Genomic DNA, 12,020 nt, shown 5'->3' with positions numbered 1-12,020 from the left:
GAATTGTATCTCTTTGTTGTATTAACTATTTATTCAAATAAAAAATAATTGTTTATTTGTATGCATTCATGTTTGGTGGATGATCTACGGAACAGAGAGTGCTGAGTTGAGCCGTAATAAAACAAGGTGGTGCAAATAGAATTTGTAATGGATACAATGAGTAATAGTTGTTCAGAACAAAATATTTTGTGGCCCAATTGAGCTTGTGTAGAATGAAAACCATGGAAGCAATGCTTCATTTGAACAAAGTTGAAAGCTGTGTTATGCTTAACTTTTGTGGATCGTGGACATTTGGAATAACGGAATAGCTTACCGACCCAACTAGAAAAAAAGAACAAGTAAGGCTTTCCATACGTGAAATGCCAAACAAAGCACAACCAAACCAACACACATTCTTTTCGTTATCGTTACAGATTTTCTAAAGCAACGTAGCTTGTTACCCTTTCCGAGCTCTTGCATTTGTTTGAGTTGCCACATTGTTCAAATTTCGAAACGTATCTGTATACAGGAATGACCTCTCTACACTGAGGAAAAGAGAAAAACGCGATTCGCGAAAATCAATCAAGGACAGTAATGGGAATTTTCCCAAACACGTTCTTCACCAAAGCCCGCAACATCATAGGCTTTGGGCTCGCTTCCACCGCTGCCGCAGCCACAATCGCGGCCTCCAATTCCAACGTCTCTTCTTCTTCTTCTTCTTCGTCCTCTTCTTCTTTTACTTCATCTTCTTCTTCTGCTTCTTCTTCTCCTTCATCCACCGCCTCTTCCGCCTCTTCGTCCATTGCCGGCGATACTTCTTCCTCCTCCGATGGCGAAATCGTCCCCCGGAAAATACTGAAAACGAAGCTTTGCATCATCGGAAGTGGGCCGGCGGCGCACACAGCCGCCATTTACGCTGCTCGAGCGGAGCTGAAGCCGGTCCTCTTCGAAGGATGGATGGCGAACGGCGTCGCTCCTGGCGGCCAGCTAACCACCACCACCGACGTTGAGAACTTTCCGGGATTTCCGGCTGGCATCCTCGGCGCCGAGCTCATGGACCGCTGTCGCGAGCAGTCGCAGCGCTTCGGTGCCGAGATCGTCACGGAGACCGCGACGACTGTGGACTTCTCCGAACGGCCGCTTAGGGTTTTCACCGACTCCACCACCGTGGAAGCTGAATCCGTCATCATCGCCACAGGCGCAGTTGCTAAGCGGCTGAATTTCGATGGCGCGGGTGACGGACCCGACGGGTTCTGGAACCGTGGGATATCGGCGTGCGCCGTGTGTGACGGTGCCGCGCCGATATTCCGGGCCAGACCTCTGGCGGTTATCGGTGGCGGAGATTCTGCTATGGAGGAAGCTAGCTTCCTCACCAAGTTTGGTTCCAAGGTGTATGTAATTCATAGAAGGGACAAGTTTAAGGCTTCTAAGATCATGCAGGGGAAGCTGATGAATAATCCCAAAGTTGAGGTGTTATGGAATTCAATAGTTGTTGGGGCTTATGGGGATAATAAGGGTAGGGTTCTTGGTGGGGTTAAGGTGAAGAACGTGGTGACTGGGGTTGTGTCTGATTTGAAAGTTTCTGGTTTGTTCTTTGCAATTGGGCATGAGCCTGCCACGAAATTCTTGGATGGTCAACTTGAATTAGACTCTGATGGGTACATTGTGACCAAACCTGGCACCACAAAGACTAGTGTTGATGGGGTTTTTGCTGCCGGTGATGTGCAGGATAAAAAGTATAGGCAAGCTATTACTGCAGCTGGAACAGGTAATTCTTGTGTATTTTCAAATATATTAGATTGTTTTGTTCTGTGATAGATATGGATTAATGTGTTGTCAGATTCCTTGTTTTGAAACTGGCTTTTTTGAATTTGGTGGCCATGTTCTCTATCAGTTCCATTAAACATCCTTTTCAAGCAAATTAGAGTATGAACAGGTTATGTTATTATTAGGGTTATATTTTCCTTGGTTTTGAAACTGTCATGGATTTCACGTTTTCTCCATGTTCTCAACATTATCTAATTTTATTTGGAAATGGCATTTGGTAGAATCACCACATTTTGAATATCTTTCGACATACTTTCTGATTATTCAGTGTTCCCACCTTCTTGTAATCCTCGTTTTCCCACCTTTTGTAATTTATTAGAGAGATCCAATAGAGAGGCCTGACAATTTAGGTGTTGTTATATTCTTTAGTATGCTCACCTTCACTTCAGTTATATAGACTATATGATAATAGTAGTATTTCTATCAACAATGTTCTGCTAGAACTTTAAGTCATATTGATTGTAAATAAATTCTTCAGTTTTATTTTCTTCCATTTCTGAATTGGGAGTTAGTACTTGATGTAAGACAGAATACAGAATTAAAATAAGTTACAGAAAGAGTACGCTTACAATTTGGACAAAGCAACTGAAGCTTAAATTTGAGTAGTCGTTGACTTATATTTGGTTCTGAACTCAGTTTGGGATTAGTCATTGATCTATTCTGATAGAAAAAAACTGAAGGGGACGTATTTCACCTTTATATTTGATTTTTTTGAACTAGAAGTGTCATAAAAGTGATTGCACTGTTTATGGTTTTGACTGTTTGTTGGTCATAGAACGTAAAAAGTGTCACAATTACAGTATGCGCATAACACAATCAGAATCAGATATAATCCAGCAAAAGTTATACTATGCGAAAGGATAACGGAAATGTTATTATTGATGCAGGGTGTATGGCAGCGTTGGATGCAGAACATTTCTTGCAAGAGATAGGTTTGCAGGATGGTAGGAGAGTTTAACGTTGTAGCTGGAGTTCAGAAAGTGAAGGCTTTTCTTTCTCCTGATAAGTTAACATCTTTATCTGTACGTATGATACTCATCAATTGATTGCAGAGACAAGCAGACTAACATGATTTTCTAAGCTATTGTGTCTCTGTTGTGACTTCATGACAAATATAATAAAATTTAAGCGTGTAATGCAAGTTTTATTTGTTAAGATAAGATCGTTTAAGTAAATTCTATTTTGAAGTTTAACATAATGTTTAAACGAAATAATGTTAAAACGTTTTGAAACATCTAGGATAAGAAGCATTAGACACTACAACTTAACTATACTAAATGTTATAAGAAACTTTAACCGAGCGTCTAATCTAGAGAGCATATAACACAAGGTTAAACCATCTAAGATAGTTGCTAAACGGTTTAGAACAATGTAAGTTACTCAAACAGAGAGCTTCTAAACAATAGTACACGTGTTATGCATAAATGTTTTAGATCGTCTAATGGTGTTATGCATAAATGTTTTAGATCGTCTAATGTTTTAAAACATGTATGTTATAGTGTTTCTTTGGGGTTGTGTTGTTTGTGTTTCCTTCTTTTGTGTAGATCTCTACTTTCATTAAATTCTTTTTTGTTTATTTATGATCCCAGTGGGTTAGTTGTGAATCAGGAGTGTAATTATTTATGATTAGTGGAATCTCTTAGAGATATTTAAGGAAGAGCTAAACGGAATTCAGTTTGGAAGGAATATGTATAAAAACTAGTGTGCTTTATTGTTTTAACTTTTTAAAGGTTTTATAAACTCAAGTATTTAACTATTGATTCCGTCTAATCCGCAAAGGAAATTAAACACGGTTTTACAAAAAATTTTAAAATATATTCAAATCCTTCTTTTCTAGAGTTTTTATGTGTTACTCTTTGTTTTTAACAAAATGAATTGGAATATCAAATTTCTATCATATTTTTTTTTGGTGAGAAGAGAAATAAATTTTAAGATACTTTTTGGTTAAATTGCCATGGAATAAAAGAAAAATTATTACCGAATAAATATATATAATAATAAGGAAAAAGTATTGAAATACCATTTATTTGTTGAATAGGAAGATGAAAAAAAAAAGTGTGGGATTCACTAAAAATGGTATATATTTTGCCTGGAATTTGCATATAGAGTAGACTAGAAGTGATCTCTTGGTTCTTCAGTAATTTTAGTTTCTTTAGAATTCTTTTGGGAAATACTTTTTATTTTATTTTCATTAACTAAAAGAGATTATCTTTTTTTGTTTCTTATTTCCATCGATAAAACAAAATGTTTTTAGTCTCTAAAATTTATGAGTAATTTTATTTTTGGTCTTTAAACAAAGATTTTACAGGTCTTATATTAATAAAAACCACTATGAATATTCATAAATTTCAAAATTGCATAAATAAAAAATGGAAAAAAGAAAGTATATATGCATAAAATCCGTTTACAGTTCATTTTCAACACCGTTCTAACCCAAGGATGAAAAGAATACTCTTCAGTAGTTAAAAAACCGAGGTTTACGTTACTCGACCTAATTATAATAAGTAATTAATTTAAATTGTTTCGATTTGTGGAAGTGGAGATCAAGTCTTCTCCTTTCATCAGTGTTTAAATTCACGGTTAAAGTTTTTCTTCCATTTCACACTTATTACGTTCGTTTGAATTACTTGCCAGAAGGCATTTCTATTACTAAAGTTCACAAGGGTTCGATTATGCTAACAATAAATATACCGTATCACAAACATATATTTATAGATTTTGAAATATATTAATCTAATTACAAACTAATCGATAATAATTTAATTTAAGTTTAATATAATCATCGTTAATTCCAATTTAGTCCGACCGGTCGACCTTAGTTCTTTTAGATTTATAGACTCAAATCATCTATTTCTTAAGTTGATCCAACGGTTATATTATACGTAAATAAAGAAATTAACATAAATAAAGAAACTAAAATGCAGTTTGATACTCTTGTTTTCTAATCCAAGAGTATGAAAAAGCGTAAAACTCAATTTAAAACAGCTAATTTCTTCTTTATCTCTCAAATAACCTGATTAAATTTTGAAATAAAAAATGAGTGAGCTTCGTGTTTAAGTGAGTTGCATTTGTAATAATCACTCACTTTTACTCTTTTCAACTTAAACACTTTTACAATTAAGAAATTTATTTATACTATCATTTCACAAAATATTTTTTTAACAGGAGAAAATAAAAAAAAATTAACTTTTTTTAAAATGATAAAAGAAACAATTAAAATTTAACAATAATACATAAAAATTAGAAGAAAAATCTGAGACTTAATTAAATTTCAAGTCTCTCATAAATTTTGTTATTTCCATGTGATTTTATATCAATATTTTTGAATTGTTGAATCTTCAAATTTTTATGTTTTTCTATTAAATATCTGATGTTAATTTCCTTGAGAATATATGATTAATATAAAATATATTATGGATAATATAAAGTGACAATTGATTTTTATTATTTTAATTGAAAATTTATTAACTAAGGTGATCACCGTGCTTCTTGATAACTTTCATGTGATTACCTGTAACAATCAAAGGATATGTTCCTTGATAATCAAAAGATATGTTCCTTGTCACTTAATGAAAAAAAATTAAATGATTAGGATTCAATATTAAAAACATAAAAAAATTTAAATATTTTATAGATAAAAATCAATTAATAAAAGTTTAATTGAAAATATTTAAATTAATGAATTGTGGGATCGTGAGTCTATTATTTAATAAAAAAACTCAAACATGTTGCAGGATGCATCAATTATTTAAATTAAAATACTATATCTTAAATATAAAAAATTACACTCTGATTATTAAATATCCATCTAAGGGATCTGAAACCTAATATCAAGTAAAATAGGTATTTCATTCATGTTCCGTTACAGAAGAAAAATAGGTTGTAAAATGGGAGGAAGGGACAGGATCCAACCATTAAAAGGAGTAATATAAGAATGAGGAAGGGAAGAAGAACCACACAATAATATATACCACCCAACAGAACCAATAAACCTTGAACAACCAGTGACTATTACTATAAACATCTCTACATCCCATTTGGAGACATCATCTGTGCTCTTGCTAAAATTACAAATTAACCATATGGATCTTACAAGACATCAAAAAACTGCAGACTAAAGTACCATCATCATCATCTAAAGCAGTGGTAGCTTTAAACAAGAGAATAACAGCACACGACACAGATGATTTCTTTCTGTAAAACAAATACAACTCTAATCCCAAAAGTATGGCTCTTGTTTTCCCCCACCCTCTGATCCAACTCCCTCTATACAATCTCCGTAAGAGTCGCACCAACCAAATATTCAATGAATGCCAAACATAGACACTTTTGGGGAGCTGGATTCACTGGTGGAAGATGCCAACCATCACTTTTGTCTTTATGTGATGGTTTTCTTATTAGTCTCTTTAAGACAATTGAATTTTAATGTGAGCAGCTTATGGGACAATTTTAGACATATCCCGGTTTGATCTGTTGTATTTCATATGGCTCTTAACAAGTTGTCCAGCTGCAATTGCCGACATGAGTGATAGCTCCCCCGCCAGGACTGAACCGGCTACAATGGTCGCCAGTAGCCTAGAATTTGCACCGGGAGATTCTGTACTGGCACCCTTCACACCAAGTAAATTAAGACATGCAGACTGAGATGCGAGTTGTGTGCCCCCTCCTACAGTACCAACCTGACAACCACAACAGAAAAGGATCTCTTATACTCAAGCTGTCTAAGGAATTAAAGAAAGAAATATCTATCTACACATGTTGGATGAGTATTACACCATGTCCAAGGAGATTAAAACAAAAGGCAAACATAAAACGTGCATCGCATGCTTATATGTGTAATGGGACCACCAAATGCATCTATTAATACAGACTAATATCCCGCTACACAAAACTGTATTCTTTCGTAAAATATACAACCTCAGAGATGGTCAGAGTCCACCTAAGTTAACTTGGCGAAAATGACACTACTAATGTTTTGATGTAACAATAATTTTAAAAGTAAATTAAAGTTAAAATAATTTTGAAAATTAAAATTATTATAAAATTCAATAAATATTTTTAAATAATAATATATTAAAATAAATTACTTAAAAATATTCAAATTTAACTTAAATTTAATTATTTACCTAAAAAATTTAATTATGAATAAAAAACATTGATATATATAACTTTCATTTGAAATTGTCTTATAGATGCGAGAATTTTAAAGCAATTTTTTTCTTGTTTTATGTGATTAGTTGGTTTCGTTTACTATATTTTCTATTAATTTCATTCTAAATAATAAAATTATCGTTTTTCCATGTTTAGAATCAAAGAGGATCTAAAAGAACAGAGAATCAGTAGAAGATGAGAGAAGCGTTGTACCTCAATTGAGGGCATGGTCACAGAAACGTGAAGGTCCTTGCCACCATTGACAGCTTCCATCATGGTGATGCAGTGAGAACTCTCCACATTCTGGGCAGGATCCTGACCAGTGGCAATGTAGATAGCAGACACGATATTGCTGGCATGGGCATTGAACCCACCAAGAGCACCAGCCACGGCTGACCCGGTAAGGTTTTTTAGCATGTTAAGCTCTACTAGGGCCTCTACGCTGGTCTTCAACACCTTATTCACCACCTCCTCCTTAATTATAGCCTCACACACCACCGACTTCCCACGTCCTTCAATCCAGTTCACAGCTGCTGCTTTCTTGTCCGAACAGAAATTTCCTGGAGCAAAGCAACAGGGTATGCTACAATTTCAGCTACTGCCTTCAAACATGGCAAAGGAAAATGCAGTAAAAACACATAAAGAAGATCATGTTTACCAGAGATTCCAATAACATCCATGTCAGGGAAGTCTGTCTGAAGAAAATCAAGGACATTTTGAACACCTTTAGACACCATGTTCATCCCCATGGCATCACCAGTGCTGCATCGGAATCTCATGTACAGATTCTTGCCCGCAATAGCACACTGAATACTCTGCAACCTGGCAAATCTGCTCGACCTGCGCATATATCCATTACATATTACTCATCATTTGTTATAAGAAACCCGCAGTAACTATGGCTTGCAATAGTTCTAGAAGACAAAAAGCGATCACGACAGATCCACATAGGTATTCCTAACACTTTGATCGATCAACATAAAAAAATGAAATAAAAACATAACCGTAAACATACACCAGCCAAAATTACCAATTCCCCAGCTTGATTTCAGTCAAATGTTTTATACGTTTTTTTGTGTGGATAACCTGGGTCCCGTTTCTTACAATAATCAAAACAAGCCTTACAAAAGTACTCCCAGATTTACCCATCAACAAAACCATTCACAGTGGGATTCCAATTTATCTCGTTGTGAAAACAACTACAAATGGATCCGGTCAACTAACGAACTAAGGTTGTCCATAAAATATATGTTCTTCAAATTGCGGAAAAATAGAGAAGAATGTTGCTTTCTTACTATATTTTCCTAAATTTTCAAACGTCAGAGTGAAACTTTGGTAGCAAAACATAACGGACAAAAAAATAAAAGAAAAAAGAACTTTCAATGAAATATAAAGGCATAAGATTTATAAACACTAACATCGCATGACGTTTAAGATAAATCCTGAAGCACAAGGCAATCATAGATGGTCATAAGAATTCGTGAAAGAGACATTTGGCCGAGGTTTCGGAAATGTCAACGTAAAGCGTCGCAATCGGATCATAAAAAAGTGGGGAAAGAAACTTGGAAAGGAAAGAAAAAAGCGAAGGAGAATGAGATAGAAGAAGAGATTACTTGTTGAAAACGACAGCAAGGGAATCGTAGTTGAGAGGATCCTCCAAGAAGAACTTCAACTGCGCAGCGCGCTGAGCAGAGGGCAACCTGACAACGGGTGCTCTGGTCATGCCATCCCTGAGAAGCACAGAAGAAGCACCACCAGAGACGTAAATAGCTTTGCACCCTCTGTTGGTGCTGGCAACCAGACACCCTTCAGTGGTGGCCATAGGCACAGTGTATTCCTTCCCATCCAACAACAACGGCCCCGCCACTCCAACGGGAATCTGCACGAACCCTATAGGCATCTCACAGCACTGCCCCAATATCGAATCGTAGTCGAACCCCTGCACGGGTAAACCCTCCAGCGACCGACCCGTCAGCCTCTGCACTGCCGCACGCCGGATCGCAGCTGCCCGACCGCAATCCCCAAGGCGCGACTCCAAGGCGTACGACGGGACCGACCCCGAAACCACCGCCTCAACGACCTCGTCGTCCTCGGGAGACAACGAAATCGGTGATGGTGCTAGTGCTGCCTCGTGAGAAGATTTTAGAGGTGGAGGATTTGATAACTCCACCGATTTGTCGACGGATTTGGAGCGTGGGAGAGGAATTTGATTGTGTTTTATCTTGGAGGCAGGGGAGTCGAGGAGCGCGGCGGGGCAGGGGCCAGGGGTGCGAGAGTCTTCGCGGAGGATAGTCTCCTCATCAGAGAGCTCGTCGAGGGAGGCACGGGAGGCGAACCCGAAGAAGCCGAGGAGGTAGACAGCAGAGGCGACGAGGGAGACTATGGCGGCTGTTTCGGAGGGGGTGACTGCATGGAGGGGAGTGGCGGTGCGGATCTTGTCGCGCCAGCGGTGGAGGAGGAAGTATGCGACGGAGAAGAATAGACCGAAGAAGAGGGCGTTGGTAAGGTAGAGAGGGAGGAGCGTTTGCGATGGGGCGTGGGAGTGAGTGGATGGGGCGGTGAGGCTATCGTTGTTATTGAGCTTCTGGGTTTTGACGCGGTCACCGGAGGCGGGAAGGGATCGACGACGAACGTCCATTTCCCGAGTGGAAGTGACGGAGGGAATGCAGATGCAGAGGGAAATGTGAAACCCAGAAGCTGGATGGATGGATGGAGGAGGAAGAGCGAGAGTGCTAGAAATGGAATTGTAGTTGAAAGGAAGAGCGAGACTTTAGAAGGTTTTTTATAGAAACTCTGAGCTTGCCGCGCTCCACCGTTGCCCACGCGGACAGCGTGCATCCCTTCTTTCTCCCATTTTTTCTCTTTTTTATTCCATCCCTCCTCCTATCTCTCCTCCAATATTCACATGTTCCAATTCCACCTTCTTCTTCTTCTTCTCTATTTCACTTTCACTTTTCTCTCTCCCTCCATCCCTCAATTTTTAAATTGCCAAATAATCTTTCAGAATATACTCTTCTCCTTATGCAATATTCATTATCTAAATTATACCATCGCTGTCTTCTTTGGCTGTCCCAAATCTTATGGTTCACATGTAATTGGTAATTTACCTTTCAAATTAGGTTGGAAATTTATTCAAAGGATATTCTCTCTCTACCTCAAATAAATATATCCCAATGAAGCTTGATTGTGGTAAATTGAATGTTTCTTTTACACATTTTCTTCACCTCCACTAAATATACTAATATCACATACTAAAAGTTTTCTCAGGAAACATAATCTCTTAATAGAGGCGGTATTAGATGACCAGACTCTAAATATAGAACTAAATTAGTCGAATATTACTGGATTTATTATAGTGTAAGTGTAAGAGTGGTAAGAAACTTTCTTAATTTTTCAAAAATATGTGGTATCCAAGATTAGCCAATTTTAAAGTCATACAGATAAAGATATTTGAGAGAACTCAACGCTAATGCTTGTTATACAAAGTGGAGTTACGGTACAAGCCTCTTTTTAGCTAACATGTTCTAAAATAGAGTTAGATGTTATTATGTGGTAGCAGTGTTTTGCTGATAAAACAAATTATGATACAAGTGTTTAATATACATACATGTTTTAATATAAAACTGATTGTAAAAATAAATAAATATAAGAAGTGAATAATTTGATTTAAAGTTAATAATAAGATAATAAAAAGATAATGTTACAAAATACAAAGATAATAATAAAATATATATTTATTTATTTTTTGCTAAAATATTTTCTAGAATTTGTAAGATAAATTAAAAATTTTTGTTAGACTTAGCTCCAATTTTTAGAATTATAGATTTTGGATTCACCTTTCCATATTTTATCTATTTTTTCATATGATCAGGCCTTGGACAACTAAGATAATATATCGTCTCTCACTTGTAAGTCAAAGTGTATGAGACATAAAGGCTGAAAAAATCTATTAAGCTCATTATGGATATTTTCTTGCTAAGCTTTTTCACTTGTTTTGTTTTAACTGGTTCTTTTGTCATGTGAGTTTTAAATTTGGTGTCCTCTTTTTGCACATAGCCACTTTAGTTTCCATTCTAATACTCCATTTTCTCTCACTTTATCTTTAGGTAACTATCTCCCTTTTTGTTAAATTCGACATTTGTTTGTAGTTGCATAATAATTTATGATCTGATTTATTTTACCTCGATAATTTTGCTAGCAAAGTTGGCCCAAACGAGTAGGTTGGATTGTTGCTCTCCTCCGAAAGCACATGTTGGATTTAGTTAGGCGATGACTCGCTCCTAATCGAGTTGGAATTTATCTTGTTTTTAGTCTATCGATCACTTTCTCCCAAGTGAACTGGAGTTTATCTTATTTAGTTGAGCGATGACCTACTCCCAACCGAGCTACAATTTATCTTGTTTTTAGTCGAACGATGACACACTCCTAACCAAGCTAGAATTTATCTTGTTTTTAGTCGGTGATGACCTGTTCCCAACAAAGCTAGAATTTATCTTGTTTTTAGTCGGACAATGACATGTTCCTCGGTGAACTAGAATTTATCTTACTTTTAGTTGGGCTATGACTCACTCCTAACCGAGCTAAAATTTATCTTATTTTAGTTGGGCAATGAACCGCTCCCAAGTGAACTAGAATTTATCTTGCTTTTGGTCAGGCGATGAACCGCTCCTAGTCAAGTTGGAATTTATCTTCTTTTTAGTCGAACGATGACTCACTCCTAGCCAAGTTGGAATTTATCTTGTGTTTTCAGTTGGGCAATGACTCACTCCTAGTTGAACTAAAATCTATCTTGTGTTTTAGTTAGGCAAGGACCCTCCTAACTAGAATTTATCTTGTTTTTAGTTAGGGGATAACTCGCTCTTAGGCGAACTTAAATTTATCTTGTTTTAATTGGACAATGACCTACTCACAATCGAGCTAAAATTTATCTTATTTTTGTTCATGCTATAATCCGGTCCCAACCGAATTGAAATTTATCTTACTTTTAGTCAAGCAATGACCCACTTCCAAGTGAATTGGAATTCAATTCATCTTGTTTGTAGTCTACTTGCTCTTAAACAAGT

The 12,020-nt window shown here is 36.5% G+C and overlaps 2 protein-coding genes across 2 annotated transcripts; one reads left to right on the top strand and one right to left on the bottom strand.

Annotated features, from left to right (window-relative positions):
- The first annotated feature begins 274 nt into the window (after positions 1-274).
- On the top strand, positions 275-2,939 carry LOC108332967 (thioredoxin reductase NTRB). The gene is made up of 2 exons (XM_017568269.2): positions 275-1,747; positions 2,694-2,939. The coding sequence occupies exons 1-2, from the start codon at positions 574-576 to the stop codon at positions 2,762-2,764; spliced, it is 1,245 nt and encodes a 414-aa protein (XP_017423758.1). The 5' UTR covers positions 275-573; the 3' UTR covers positions 2,765-2,939.
- A 2,856-nt stretch (positions 2,940-5,795) lies between these two features.
- Positions 5,796-10,054, bottom strand: LOC108323852 (3-hydroxy-3-methylglutaryl-coenzyme A reductase 1). The gene is made up of 4 exons (XM_017556639.2): positions 8,571-10,054; positions 7,616-7,797; positions 7,171-7,517; positions 5,796-6,485 (listed from the first exon to the last, which is right to left on the bottom strand). The coding sequence occupies exons 1-4, from the start codon at positions 9,593-9,595 to the stop codon at positions 6,243-6,245; spliced, it is 1,797 nt and encodes a 598-aa protein (XP_017412128.1). The 5' UTR covers positions 9,596-10,054; the 3' UTR covers positions 5,796-6,242.
- Between the last annotated feature and the right edge of the window lie 1,966 nt (positions 10,055-12,020).

Source organism: Vigna angularis, chromosome 1 (assembly GCF_016808095.1).
Source record: "Vigna angularis cultivar LongXiaoDou No.4 chromosome 1, ASM1680809v1, whole genome shotgun sequence".
In the NCBI taxonomy this organism is placed as follows: domain Eukaryota; kingdom Viridiplantae; phylum Streptophyta; class Magnoliopsida; order Fabales; family Fabaceae; genus Vigna; species Vigna angularis.
Note: the sequence above shows the minus strand (reverse complement) of the source record. Positions and strands in the feature narration are given on the sequence as shown.

Coding starts and splice junctions, on each gene's coding strand:
- LOC108332967 (XM_017568269.2), top strand. CDS start 574: ATGGGAATTTTCCCAAACACGTTCTTCACCAAAGCCCGCAACATCATA. Junction 1,748..2,693: donor TATTACTGCAGCTGGAACAG/GTAATTCTTGTG, acceptor TTATTGATGCAG/GGTGTATGGCAGCGTTGGAT.
- LOC108323852 (XM_017556639.2), bottom strand. CDS start 9,595: ATGGACGTTCGTCGTCGATCCCTTCCCGCCTCCGGTGACCGCGTCAAA. Junction 7,798..8,570: donor CTTGCTGTCGTTTTCAACAA/GTAATCTCTTCT, acceptor ATATATGCGCAG/GTCGAGCAGATTTGCCAGGT. Junction 7,518..7,615: donor GGATGTTATTGGAATCTCTG/GTAAACATGATC, acceptor GCTTTGCTCCAG/GAAATTTCTGTTCGGACAAG.